General features: G+C 34.4%; 2 protein-coding genes across 7 annotated transcripts; both read right to left on the minus strand.

Annotated features, from left to right (window-relative positions):
* Window positions 1-2,559: 2,559 nt before the first annotated feature.
* On the minus strand, window positions 2,560-8,141 carry LOC113740018 (uncharacterized). 6 transcript variants are annotated; one of them, XM_027267493.2, is made up of 12 exons: window positions 7,910-8,141; window positions 7,727-7,766; window positions 7,387-7,467; window positions 6,312-6,404; window positions 6,195-6,215; window positions 5,999-6,099; window positions 5,442-5,499; window positions 5,290-5,333; window positions 5,121-5,201; window positions 4,720-5,021; window positions 3,747-4,180; window positions 2,560-2,861 (listed from the first exon to the last, which is right to left on the minus strand). In XM_027267493.2, exons 1-10 carry the CDS (start codon window positions 7,943-7,945, stop codon window positions 4,971-4,973), a joined length of 606 nt encoding a protein of 201 aa, XP_027123294.1. In that variant the 5' UTR covers window positions 7,946-8,141; the 3' UTR covers window positions 2,560-2,861; window positions 3,747-4,180; window positions 4,720-4,970. The 6 variants fall into 6 exon arrangements, with proteins under 6 accessions (XP_027123294.1, XP_071902144.1, XP_071902142.1 ...); XM_072046043.1 differs by having other exon boundaries at window positions 3,747-4,177; window positions 5,121-5,333; XM_072046041.1 differs by having other exon boundaries at window positions 3,747-4,193; window positions 5,121-5,333.
* Window positions 8,142-8,293: 152 nt separating this feature from the next.
* Window positions 8,294-12,761, minus strand: LOC140003964 (uncharacterized). Its single transcript, XM_027267489.2, has 6 exons — window positions 12,443-12,761; window positions 11,866-12,018; window positions 11,168-11,314; window positions 9,971-10,123; window positions 9,470-9,592; window positions 8,294-8,725 (listed from the first exon to the last, which is right to left on the minus strand). The coding sequence occupies exons 1-6, from the start codon at window positions 12,584-12,586 to the stop codon at window positions 8,645-8,647; spliced, it is 801 nt and encodes a 266-aa protein (XP_027123290.2). The 5' UTR covers window positions 12,587-12,761; the 3' UTR covers window positions 8,294-8,644.
* Window positions 12,762-14,104: the final 1,343 nt, after the last annotated feature.

Genomic DNA, 14,104 nt, shown 5'->3' on the forward strand with positions numbered 1-14,104 from the left:
TGAAAAAGCTAAAAAGTACTGCTAACTTCTTTACCTTTTTTCTTTACTTATTTATTTGTTTTTCCTCTTACAATTTCATAAAAAAAAGTCTAAAAACGTAAAAGAAACTAATTCTTCTCTTATATTAATTCAAGGGAAAATCGTTCAAAATGTTTCTCACATTTTATAAAATAATTTCTTTTATCCTTTATTTTTAAAAACGTTATTTTACACCCCTTACAATTCACATTAGTCAAATTTGATTTTTATATGGGTTTTTAACTAGTTTTTGTCGGAATCCACCACATATCTGGCACGTGATCATTTTTTAAAGGCAAAATTGTTAAATTATATTTCACATAATCTGATCCAAGGTCCATCACATTTCACAAAATAAATTTTTTTGTCTCTCATATTTTATAAAATGAATTTTTTTGTCTCTCACATATCACAAAATGAAAATTTTCATCAATCATTGATCATATGTACGAATAGTTTTTTTTTTTCTTGAAAATTCATATATATATTTATTTGATTTCACCTGAACAATACAAATAGCATGTAATATATTTGTACTTGATTTCACCTCAACAAGCTAATTTTAGTTATAAGTAAAATCAAATAGAAATATATTACATATTATTCATATTGTTCAGGTGAAATTAATTAAATATATACATGGGTTTTAAAAAAAACTATTTGAACAAATGGCCAATGAGAGATGAAAATTTTCATTTTGACATGTGTATGAATAATTTTTTTCTTATTTATGAAAATTCATATATATATATATCTATTTGATTTCACCTAAACAGTACAAATAACATGTAATATATGTCTATTTGATTTCACATGAACAAGCTGATTTAGTAGTATGGGGGAGGGAGTATAAGTGAGAGGTCTCAGATTCAAACCCTCCCACTTATACTAAAAAAATAGAGATATATTATATATTATTTATACTATTCAAGTGAAATTAAATAAATATATATATTTTAAAAAAAAGACTATTTGTACACATGATCAATGAGGGATGAAAAAAATTCATTTTGTAAAATATAAGAGATAGAAAAATTGATTTTGTGAAATGGGAGGGATTATGAATTGGATTATATGAAATTTGATTTGACAATTTTGTTCCTAAAATATGATCATATGCAAAGCACGTGGTGTATTCCGGCCAAAAATTAGTCGGAAACCTAGGTAATGATCAAATTTGATCAATGTAAATTTATAACGAACGTAAAATTATACTTTTAAAAATGAATGACGAAAAAAGTTATTTTTCAAAATATGAGGGACGCTTTGAACGATTTTTCTTTAATTTAATTGACTCTTTTGTCTTTTCAAATTATATGTATATGTGCGTGTGCGCACTGAATTGTATTACTATTAGGCTGTAAATGGTTTTATTTCAACTGTACAATTGGAATTATTGTCTTATTGGCAAAATTTTGGAGTCTTGGTGCCTTTCCACTTTTTTCTACTTCTGTCAAGTCATTATATGCTTGTTAAAGAGGTAATCGTTTCAATGTATTTAATGGCCGTGATTTGGCTACTATGTTTAAAAGTTTAAATATATGGTCGAAATTGTGTTGTATAAATCTGGATTCACGATTGTAAACTTTTTATTGGAAGTAGTAAGTCTTTCTAATATTACAAAATTTTAGAAATTGTTTTTTGACGAATTATAATTTATTAACGACGTCGTATGATTTGAGATGATTGTGACTGACAATCATCTTGCACCTCTCCCATTCTCAATTCATCAAATTCTACTGGTGTAATGCTAATAATTAAAATGACATTTAACCCTTCAGAGTTTTGGGCAAACTATGAAATGAACCCTAAAGTTTAAACAAGTTATATTCAAATCGCTTGAATGGTTAAAACTTGAGTTTGACAAATAAATAGTTTCCAGGTGGTAAGGGACATTAGACATTCTGCGGATCCTGCGCCTACCAATTGGAGATGAAAAGAGTGCAAATAAGGCTACGCTGTTTGAGCTCAACTACTCGGATTCGACTCAATTTAAAAAACTTAAATTCAAGTTTGATTTTATTTTATCTTACTCAAATTCAAATTCAAACCCGTGCAACGCACACCCAATCGATCAATGAGCTTTCAAAATTCACGTATTAGGTTTGAACTCGAACTTGTCAAGTAGTTTGGATTGCTCGAACTTGAATAATGGAGCTCAAATTTTGACCAAATAATCTCGCAATCTATTTGATTGAACCCTACTTGTTTGCACCATTAAGTATGAGGACGGGTGGAAGGGTTACAAAAAGTTTATTAAAAATTTTACCAATTTGAAGCAAATAAAGCTAATTATAGAGAGGAGATGGATGAATTGGATGATACTGAGAAGAGATGGATAAGTTAGAGATCGGAATTCAAAACTTCCAATTTACACGAAAAGAAAAAAAAAAAAACTAATTATAGAAAAAGCTAGGCAACTAAAACTAGATATATAGCAAAACAAAAACACACACACAAATAGATACTCCATGATCCCAACTAGTTTCAAAAGATAATAACAATTAAGCACAATAAAAGAGATGTAAAGGACTTAAGGACTCACATCAAAGGTAATTAAGTATTACGCCTCAGTACAAAATTGTACAAATTGTTTGCGATGAATTACAACTTGTTATTATAAAATTACACGGTTCACCAACCGTAGTACCGTTCTTACAACATTTTGTAACTCAAACTAGGAGGCGCGGTGTAAATTTCAAAGACTGACATGCCCGGTGTTGCTGAGTAAGCTAATAAGAAACTGTATTGTTGGATGTTTGAAACACAGGTCCATAGGAAACCTCCTCACTATTGCTCGTTGTGGAGAAGCTTCTAAGGCTCCTGAGAGTTCTCATAACTCCCTACAATGTTAACAGGTACACCCGCTGCCATCAGATTTAGTAGTGTATGCTCCAACAAATAGTTGATCATTTTAATCTCAAAATTGATGTAGTATAGAGAATCACAACATTCAACTAATAAGTACAATGCAGATCAATCAATTACACCTGATGGAAGATGATATAAATGAAAGTTATATTCAGAATGAAAATCCTCAAACCAAAAGACAATTCTTTAAATGTCTAATAACTTTTAGTACCTAATAGTTGGATTTTGCACCAATTCAGTCCCTCCGGTTCCATAAGAAACACATTTAGTGTCTTAACTTTCCAATATAGAACGATTAATTGACATAAAGCAAGCTAATCATAATTAGGTGAAGCACGCAAGGATGTTTAACTGTTGGCTTTGGAGGTAAACAAACATTACAGGGCAATATATGTTCCAGTCAATGGTTAAAAGCATCAGCTGATCTATGCAATGTAGAAGCCTTTCCACAAAGCAGTAGCAGGTTGTCTGTTGATACCTATTTATCACATTGCTTCCCAAATAGAGAGCATTGTGCTATGAAATATACGAAAAACATTTAGGCAATTGTGCAGAAAAAATGCCCATTGTCTTCTGTTTAACTGATGCCGAGAGCTAATGTCCACATGCAGTACTAGTTTCCTCTCGCAATTAATATCCAATTTCAGAACAACTGTCCATGATATGTCCAAATTGAGAAGTTGATGAATAATGTGTGTTCCCAAAAGTTGACTGACCAAAAAAAAAAGGATAATCATTTAATAGAGTAGCATTATTAAAAAGTGCTGAACAATTCGTAGCATCATGCGTAGGGACAATATATTAAGAACTTTGGAATAATCGCCAATAATTAAAAATTTTGATATTATTCCTCATACCTGATTAGAAGCTGTTCCACCACTAATACCAGTATTTGCAAGAGCTCCTACACTGTGTTTATTCACATGTACTCAGACTTTTCCATGTTGGAGAAGGACCATGTCATCATCTCCAGGTGCTTCAATTACAGTAGCCAACTTTTTCCCAAGTCCCTTGACATACATTTGCTCACCAGGCTCTGGTACATACAACCTACTGTCCGTATTCCCAATAGAAAGACCATCAGTAGGCTGATGAGCTTCAACAAGGGATGCAATTGCAGACTCTGCTTTCTTCAGCAGCAGATTGTACTTATCTGCATCAGCATTTTTAAGTTGGTTCTCAAATTCATGCACTATATCTTAAATTTCCTTCTTCACAGCCTTCAATTCCTGTTGGATCTGTTGGCTCTCCTTGGTCTCAAGAGCTGTCTCACGCCCTTCAAGGTCATCTGCTGCATTTATTATCTTCAATTTAGGAAGGAAAAATGGAGTAAACAGAAAGTTATGAAGCAAAAGAGGGTGCAAACTGTGAGGTAACAAAGAAGAGTATTCACCACTTTCCACCCCTTTTAAAAGTTGAAGTGAAACAAAAGGGGAAAAATACTCTTGTACATTATATGATGTACTCACCTACATGTAATAGCATGTAGTGTATAAATAAAACACACTTATATAAATGGATACATGTATAGGTTAAGAAATTAAAATAAAAAATGATAGATATCATGGGCAACAGAAGTTGCCAAGAAGAGAGAAAAGCCATTCCTTGCCCACCAATACGAGCAAACACGTTACCCTAGTGCTGTATGCAAGTGCTTCAGCTTTCTGTGCAACTTATGTGACGATAAACATAAATGAAGGAAGCAGGCTAGATATGGTAATCAAGGACTGCAATAAAATAGGAGAAAAACATTTTCATTGCATATTGTCTCATAACAAGTATCTCTTTACTCAAAGATTAAATATTTACAATCATGCAACTTATGCATACCTCATAATAAATGCTCATAATATCCGAGTGAAGAGATGCAGCTTTTATTTGCTTGAATTTCTAATCTACTTCTTTCTTCCATTAGTCACTGGTGCAGCAAATCTTTCTGCATCTGTACCTTCTGTGGGGTCAACTTGTTTATCCATGCTTGGGCACAGTTAATTATCTTCTCATCAAAGCCAATTCTTTTAGCAATGTTTATGGCATTGGATTCCCCTACGCTTCCCCAAATCATCTGGCATTGGATTCTTTTAGCAATCAAGCCTGTCATAGTCCAGTCCACATTCACCAATTGCAGCCACCTTACAAAAATTAAATTGTCGCATTAAGAAAATTGAGGAAGATACATGTATCTAAAGTAATCTTTTCTATGTTCTTCTAAATGCAGCACTTTAGTTTACCTTTCCTTTCTCAACCCCCTCTTTAGTCAATGAGAGAAGAGACTGAAAATGCTTTTCGGGATCCCCACTCTCATCAAATTCCTGAATCGATCACAAATGTATCCATTCATCCTTATTCTCACACATTCAATAACTTAAGGATGGCATTCAGAAGAGTATCAACAGTCACTTTGCATCTTGTTGGGTGCACATCAACCATGCAAAAAAGTCTTGCTGCAAGGGAAAATGGATTGCCAAGAATATAGGGTATAAGGCGCCAAGCGAGAGACAAATGGCAGAGAAAGATGAAAAATCTAACAAAGGAAAACGTGTCTGGCTAACCATCAGTTTCAGCAATAGCAAGAGCTTCTTTTGATTCCTCTAGAAATCCACCAGTTACCTAGGACAGAAAACGCAAGACAACTAAAGAATCATTTAGCATGATTAATCCCGATTACAGAAGGCAAATAACCAACCTTAACAACAAGAAATAAACCTCTCAGTTCTGTTACTCCAATAAAACGGGATGAATTACAAATCAGCAAATTTTACAAGCTCATCCATCCTCTATGATATTAAAACAAGAGGTTGAACTTCTCCAAAAGTGGAACTTCAAAAGATCCAAAGTTCATATTCTCTCAATTTATTGAGCAAGCCAAACTATCAAACAGCCTGAGTTAATAATACCATCTATCTAATTACAAGTAGAGTTTCATTTTGTGGGACCCCTGATACTCCTTTCCCAACCCCTAAAAAAAAAAGAAAAAAAAGAAACCCTACTAATAGGCTGCAAACTTATCCTTTGCAACAAGCTAATAGTAATACCAACCAGAAAAATAGTCGCACGAGACATATCCGTATGAAAAAGATCAAAGTTTTGTTCAGGGATATATACTTACAATAATTCGATCAACACCGGCGCTCCAAGCCCTGCTGAGTACTGCAACAATATCTGCCACATGGTATTTCTTGCCGTTGTATATTCCTTTGAACATACCATCTGTAATTGAGATTCATTTATGCATTAAAAGTAGGTTTACTGAAAAAACTATGTTTCACGGAAAGTGTTTTAGAAAGATTTAAGATTTGACATACCAGTGAGATTGACTGCTATATCTGTTCAAGTTAAAACCCCACAAATACTATATCATTAAACATGATTAAAATGACTCGGTGCCTTATTCAAGACAAATACAGAAAAGGGTTACTTGCCAATCATTCGGATAGTCGCTATTAGTGAAAGTTGGAGTCTTTTTGGGTGTCTGTCTGCCTGAGAGTCCGCTTGAGATGAGATCAACTGGAGGTCTAGAACAGCAAATAAAATTTAATAGAGAACAAAAGAAAATTTAATCAAGGGGCAAAAACAGCATACACAAAATTAAAATGGAGAATGCAGTGGACTTGAGAGACAATCAAAAAACAAAAAGAGAGAGAGATGGAGAGAAGAATATTGACTTGTGTTAAAAAAATAGCGAAGAGGGGCAAAAGAGCAGAGTAAGATTGATTGATTGAGAAAAGGAAAAGGGAAAACAAAGGGGAGAGGAGGACGCCTGGAGATTGGAGTGGGTAAGACTTGGTGAAGCAGTTTCTGATTTCCAGTGAAAGTCGGAAGACCTGGAGACCAGTACAGAACCAAATGGAAGGAAAGATAGAGTATATACTTCTACAAGGCATAAAGGACTCTTGAATTCATATATGTTTCTAAGTAATCAATTGTAATGATTCTTGATTAAGCAACATTTGCTACAATTTTGTGAGAGAAGAGTGCTCACAATGTCTCCCATGGATTGGGGAGTTGGCTCAATACGATCTTTGTTCTTGGTTCAAATTGATTGCTCCAAATGGCCAATTTTCCAAGGATAACACTTAACATTTTTGCTCCTCAGAAAATAATAAAAAGCTTCACATCTTTCATTATCTTCTTAATTTCTTAATTATAACTTTCCCTAGCTTCTATCAATCATTCATGGTACATTTCTTATCACTTGTCCCAGCTATTATTAATGAACCCCTCCTTCTTCCAGTCTTATTATCAAGCTGAAAAAATTTTGCTTTAAAAGAAAGGAAAAAAGGGTAACATCTTCTTATGTGAAGATCAAGTACGATTTTAGATATGATAATCAATAAACGTTAATCAAATTGAAGTCTTGAAGGGTTTCAAGTCTCATAATTAAAGTTCTTATTTTTAACAGTAGATTCTATGTTTTTGTAGCAGTTTATCAATACAAGAAACAAAAAACTGGTAGAACAAAAAGCTAAAAAAAAAGAGAGAGAATGATCAGCTAACCTGAATCAATACAAGCTCCAAATATATAACACAAGATGATGAAGAAAGAAAGCTCGTTACAGCAACCACATATGAAGAAAGCTGCATGCAAAATGTAAAGGGAAAAGATGAGAAAAAGGCAGAACACAAATAAGAAAAAACAATGGACAAATGAAAGGTAGAACAAAGAATCAAAGAAGATAGAAAATTTAAAATAGCCTTACCTTAATGCAACGGCAAAATAGAAAACACCCATAAACAGAGAAAGTAAACCTGAATTAGTCGATGAATGACGGACCAAAAAACATATTGGAATAAACAGGATTATAGACGAAATAGTTCACTAAAAGAAAAAGCTCACCTGACGAATCTGTATCAACAAGAGCAAAACAAAGAAGACGCTTCGAAGAAACAGAGCAGAAAAAGAGAAAATAAGAACTAACCAAAGCAACTGGCAAACACAATCATGTAAGAGGGAAGATAGAATATCGTGCTATAAACAATAATACAAAAAATGGATGCAAAAACTAAACACATCACTAACCATGAGTGTGAGCAGAAAATCCGGGCAAGAATGCATAGCTTTAGCTGCAGCGGTGGGTTTTTGGACAGAACAAAGAAAGTGCTACAGTCAGATCTGGCAGCTTCTTTCAAGTTTCAATAGCCGTCAACAGTAATGGATGTGTTTTTTACAAATACAACCCAAAGGTAAATAGAATTTTGCCTCTGGATCTGACCACAAAAAGGATGAAGAGAACGGTAAAACCAAAATGAATTTGTTGTCATCGGTAAGAAAGATATGATGGGAGGGCAAAATTGTAATACAATTGCCCTTATAGTCAACTGAACAATTATTACGATGATGACAATCAACTCCCAATACATCTTGGGAAAGCCAAAACAGAAATACTAAAGGGGTCCAATCGGATGCAAGGAAAGTGATGGCATGTAGCATTCATTTAAAAATACAATAATAACATTCCCATTCGGAATTTTTTTTTGCACAAACACGTTCAATTCTCACGGACAAGGACGACCACAAATTGTCCAATAATATTTTGCCACATCACAAAAAAAGAAACTCTCTTGGCACACCTCTACACATTTAGTACATATGTGTTAATAAATGCTATCACTGAAAATGATTGACTCAGATCATTCTCCTGTTGCACGTAATGAATGCTGCCACTATTACTCTGTCACATAGACCTCTAAGAAGAGGAGCTTTCTACCATCTTCACCATATTTAGAAGATCTCAGCCCCTGGTCTGCAAAATGCTCATCGTTTCCTTAAGTTGGCTGGAACTGTTTCATCAGTAAAGTACTCATCTCTGGCCACCTCTGCTGAGCAAAATCTCACCTTCAAAACATAAATGATTACTTTGAACTCAAGAGTATGTTAAAATGGAAGGATCGTTGAGTTTCTTTTTTTTTGACTTTTTATAACAAGAGATTACTTGAAATTAAAGAGTGGTTTATGAAAAGACCATTGGTTCACTGATTGTTCTATTCTACACATTCATGACACATCACTGGCAAAAATAGTGCAGCAATATGAATGAGAAAACTGCTACTCAGATAAGGTGAAAATTGAATTGCACCGCACGTGAGGAGCTAGCAGATGGATGCATCTGAAATGCACTATTGCAGTATCTTAGGCTTTCAGCCTGACTTAATTTGCATTACGTGTAAACAGGTATCGAGTGGAAGCATCTGAAAGGCAATGCTGCAGGACCGCAGGCCTGTATACTCACTTTAAGGTTGGTTAGCCACAATTTTCGTCTGGAAGTCATCGATGGTTAGTCATCATATATACAGTAGATTTCAAGTGTAGATGGATCCTAAATGTGCTGAAAGAGGTGGCTCGGTATGTTATAATCTTAATCTACAACTGTAGTTAGCTATTAACATAGTAATAAAATTCAGGAGCATGTTCAGAAAAAAGTGAGTTTTTTAGTGAAACAAGTCAAACAACATGCATACTGATTCAGATCTACAGTTTCAATTATGCAAGCAGCATATTCATGGTGCTAAAAGATTATTTATACCAAAAGCAAAATAATTTTGCAAACTCAAATTTTTTAAGTAGCCAAAAATTGCTTACCAAAGAAGCATATGATTTCAACATGGGCTTGGCCAGCTGCCAAATTGGCTGAAATATGAAAGGAGCATCAACGAAGAGGACTTCGCTTAGCCTCCTTGGATAGTAGTAGTAGAATACATCAAACTGCCCAAACCAGCAAATTCATTAGCAAATAAAACTGGTTCAAATGACAAAAGGTTTTGACTACAAATCAAAGGAGAAATGAAATTTAACAGAGCTGTTGTGAACATAGAAAAGCATTGGATGAATAAACTAATTTTGGATCATGAAAGCACCGACATAACACAAATAGTTAAATAACATAAACAAATGAGGGGAAAGAAAATATCAAGCAAAAAGAGAGAAAATATGGAACAAGAAATTGTCAAAATAATGGGCTAACTCCATGAACCTTTATGATCCTGAAAAATACAGAGCTTTGTCTATTGTTCAACCTCATTGTAACTCATGCAATATACAGAGCAACAGAAGTTCGGTTGAAATGATAGTCTTTGAAATTACCAAAAATGTAAGAAACCTGAGATCTGCATTTTCTGTACCAAAACCTCGAAGATCAATTATTACAAGTATCTGTTCTTTCCCAGCTGGAAGCTTACTAAGTGCCTTCTCAACTAGGAAAACACATAATTTTTCATCTTCACGGAAATCGTGCTTCTGCACCGAAACATTACAAACCTCAATTAGAAAAGGCAAGAAAATAGCAACAGATACACAAGAAAAAAAAATTTATTTGGCAATCAAATAGCAGAAAGTGGAAAATTATCTGTAAATCTACCATAACTTAAGAATACAAGCCAAGATTTGCATGAAAGCAGCAGTGTAACCCAATTAGGAAAAAAAAAAGATTTTGGAGAATCAAGTGATCCATTTTTAAGCAGAAAATAGTCCGTAAATTTTGCCAAAAGTTAAGAACACAGAAAACCCTAACATTAAAGCAAATCCAATGAGGAAATACAGAGTTTGGCGACTTGACGGATCCATCTTTAAGCTTTAGTGAATCTGGATGTGGTTTTATGTATGTAACGTCAACTTAACATACCATGTCCACCTCTCCCACCACTATTACAAAACTTAATTGAACAATGAGACTCCTCCCACTTGAAATTCAAAAATTACAAACCTAATACATCTAACTGACCAACACGAGTCAATTTTAATAGTTGATTGTATGTCCACTGAATGACGTTGTATAAGAAGACCTTTTGTGATATTAACTATTGAAGTGGATCAATGTTGGTCAATTAAGCAAAAGCTATCCAGCAGCAGAGAAGACTGCTTCATCCAAGTGATATTTTTCATTAGTACCATTCTGTGACTAGCTGATAATAAGTAGAGCACCTTATGCTTTTCTGCTTTTGATCAGGATCAACATAACTACAAGCACCGTCAGTGTCATATTTTCTGCACACTAGTGGGTCTGGCATAATCTCATGTTATTTCATACATGATTATTTGATAATCTAAACAGCACATGCAAAGAATTTTCGACTGAAGCAGTATCATCAAAACAATATCATGAACAACTAATTCTCTTGCTCTCTCTTTCTTATTTGCTTTCATAAAAACTGTTGTTTTACTCACAAGCAAAGACCGAGAGCAAATAATTGCAGGATATGATTTGCTTTTTCCATGAATAGCAGTTTGGCAGCATCAACTGTTTAATCATAAAAAATCAGATAAATGAAGCATTAGACTTACCCCAGGGAAATGCTTGGATGCTTCTACTAGTTGTACTGGTCTGCTGTTGACATCAAGATAGTCATGCACATAGGCTTTCCCACTTTCAGCTGCTGATCTTACTGATTCTTCTGAAAGTTCTGATACGCCAAATTCATGATACCATCTCTGGTAAGGTAGAAGGAATATTTGAAGGACATAATTCAACAACCATATGATAGACATTCCATTTTAAAGAATAAAGCAAGAATCATCCCAAGATACTAAACATGGCCTCTCAACAATGAAGCATCTCATGCAACGTGTATCAGTAAAGCTATTCTCCATCTAGCATTCTATTTTTCAACAATTCAATTGCAGGGGTGTAAAATAGTTGAGCTCAAGAGGGAATGTCTATCATATGTTTTTCATTCATCTTACTCAAGTCAAGTAGGCTTGGGTTAACTCAAACTCAAGGCTCAATGTTCTGTCCAGTATACTTGAGTTGAGCTTTGAGTAAGCAAAAAAGTATTGACCTCAAGCTTGAGCTCGAGACTTCGGTCTCTGGTATTTTAGCTCAAGTTGAGCTCAGCAATCTTCGACTCAGTTGCAACCCTATTTAGAGCTTTCAAAGTACTTCTAACCTTCATTGTGTAATGAAAATTCACAGAGCAGAGTCAAAAACATAAGAACCACACCTAGTATAAAAATTATAAGCAGCATAGGGAATAGAGAATTACTATGGCTTTTGTCAATTTGGACACTGCCTCTTCAACAGAAAACCTTCTGTCCTTCAAAAACCAAAGAATCAGCTCTTCATCATCTTTTCCATTTTTTCCAGCTGGAAGACTGTTACATTCTTTTTCAAGCTTCTCTTTAACTTCCACCACTAACTACAGCATTTCAAGTTGACCAGAAGCATGAGATTCATTGAAACATTATTGTTGGAATTACACATTACAGAACGAAGTCAAGTTACTTAACCTTTAGAAACCAAGAAGATTCAAATTTTTTATTATCAAGTCGAACTTGCTCAAGAGTAATTAAACTGAAAATTAAAAGTTAACCGAACAAACAGATGCCAATAGCGGGAAATTTTTTTTTAACCCAATTCGCAATTTTAGCAGGAAAATTAAAACAAAAAAAAAAGGGCCAGCACCCAGAAGTACCCAAAAAATAATAAAAAAACATTGACTGGCCTTCAGTAATTCATAGCAGATAAAGAAAAGGACCCATCACCCGAAAAGTTCCAAAAAAGAAAAAAAAAATGGAAAAAATATGCATATAATTTTATATCCACAAGGGAAGTGAGTAGACCTTTTGGGCATCTTTTGGGGCCAGAGCACAGAGGCGAACGGCGAGAAGCTTACGAATTCCAATGGGTTTACCTGAAAAAAATGAGGAATTGAAATTCTTGAAATGTTTACCCAGTGGAGGCCGGAGTCCCAGTTGGAATGCCATTTGATGTATGGGTGATGCTAAACTTAAGCAGGGACTCCCTTCATTCCATACACAGCAGAGGGTTAACAAGATTAGGATACCGCTGGCATTCGAGTGTGTGAAGGAGCTGTTTTTCAGAAAGTTTCGTGTACGTTTGGTGTTTCGTTTTGGCCTGGTCTGCGTCACTCTCTTTACCGAACTGAACTGAACTCAACCAAGTGACCGTAAAATTTGTGGATTTGACTATTAATTTTAGGGTTAATTACATTTACCTCCCCTTGAGATTTAGCCAAACTACCCAATAGTCCTTGTAGTTTGGATAAATAACATATACCTCCCTTGGCAATAACTCAGCATCCTTCTGTTAGCGATGGTCAAATGGCTAAATTATCCTCCATACAAATGCTTTAATAAAAAAAAAATTAAATAAATAAAATACAGTTCTTGTGCAACGGAGAAATTTAATAAAAATAAGAAATCAGAAAAATCATCAGATAAAGGTAAATGAAGAAAGAAACAGTTGGACCTCGTTCATAATCTCCATCCTCTCCATTCTCAATTGCTATATTTTTTTCTACTACCATAAATGCCCCCACTACCATTTTCTTCCTTCCTGTCTCTTTCATGGTCCACTGATTTGGGTTTTTAAAACTTTCTATTTCCACCTTCATTGTATGCATCTTCTCCATTTGAAAGCTCATTAGAAAAAATTATCTATTGGATTTGCTACAGATTTGAATCTAATGGCTAAAAAACTTGTTCATGCTCATACTCTAGATTGTATTATCTATGATATTTGTGGTTGACTTCCTCTATTTATTTTAACAGTTGGGGTGGATCTAAAATTGGAGTATGTTCTTGATACGCATTGTGTATTTATCGGATTGATGAACTTTAGATGGAAAGTTCATAGGACTGTGGTAGTTTGAAAAGCTTTCTTTTGTCTTAGAAAACAAAAGGATGAATAATACAAAAACAAACTAAAAAGAAAGAAAGGAAACTGGATTGCATGCTAGAAGACTAGTTCTTGGATGTCATTTCATCAATTTTGGTAGTGGTTGACAGTGTCTCGGATGGCACCGTCCCTTTGCCCCTGCCATTTCTACGACTTTAAAGTTTTGATTTTTTTTTGACAAATAATATGAAGAGGAAGAAGACAAAAAAAAAAAAAGAAAAAGAAAAGAAAAGACAAGAAAGGGGTAACTTTAAAGGATGGGTAATTTGGGGCATTCACTTAATATGTTTTGCTGGGATAATAAAAATAAGCACTGCTAACTGATGGAAAGGGGTGTTTGTTATAGAATTATGAGTTTAAAGGTTCATTTTGTTATTTGTTCAAATCATGAGGAGTTATTTGTAGTTTGGCCAAACCTCAAGGGAGGTAGATGTAATTAACCCTAATTTTTATACATTTGCGAGTTTGAATTCATGATAAATATGCATGCTACATGAAGGGAGAGCAACATTGTATCCCTATCCGTATCCTTGCACGTTTTAGAACAAATGATATTTGAATTTCAACCGTATAGGTGGCGGCAT

The sequence above is a fragment of the Coffea arabica genome, chromosome 4c, assembly GCF_036785885.1.
Source record: "Coffea arabica cultivar ET-39 chromosome 4c, Coffea Arabica ET-39 HiFi, whole genome shotgun sequence".
In the NCBI taxonomy this organism is placed as follows: Eukaryota; Viridiplantae; Streptophyta; class Magnoliopsida; order Gentianales; family Rubiaceae; genus Coffea; species Coffea arabica.

Excerpts from the sequence above, each read along its gene's own strand:
- LOC140003964 (XM_027267489.2), bottom strand. The coding sequence starts at position 12,586 with ATGGCATTCCAACTGGGACTCCGGCCTCCACTGGGTAAACATTTCAAG. Across the intron at positions 12,019-12,442 it reads CCCCAAAAGATGCCCAAAAG|TTAGTGGTGGAAGTTAAAGA; the intron begins GTCTACTCACTT and ends GAAATGCTGTAG. Across the intron at positions 8,726-9,469 it reads TGAAATCATATGCTTCTTTG|GTGAGATTTTGCTCAGCAGA; the intron begins GTAAGCAATTTT and ends TATGTTTTGAAG.
- LOC113740018 (XM_027267493.2), bottom strand. The coding sequence starts at position 7,945 with ATGCATTCTTGCCCGGATTTTCTGCTCACACTCATG. Across the intron at positions 7,767-7,909 it reads ATTTTCTGCTCACACTCATG|CGTCTTCTTTGTTTTGCTCT; the intron begins GTTAGTGATGTG and ends GTTTCTTCGAAG. Across the intron at positions 6,216-6,311 it reads AGCGACTATCCGAATGATTG|ATATAGCAGTCAATCTCACT; the intron begins GCAAGTAACCCT and ends TAACTTGAACAG.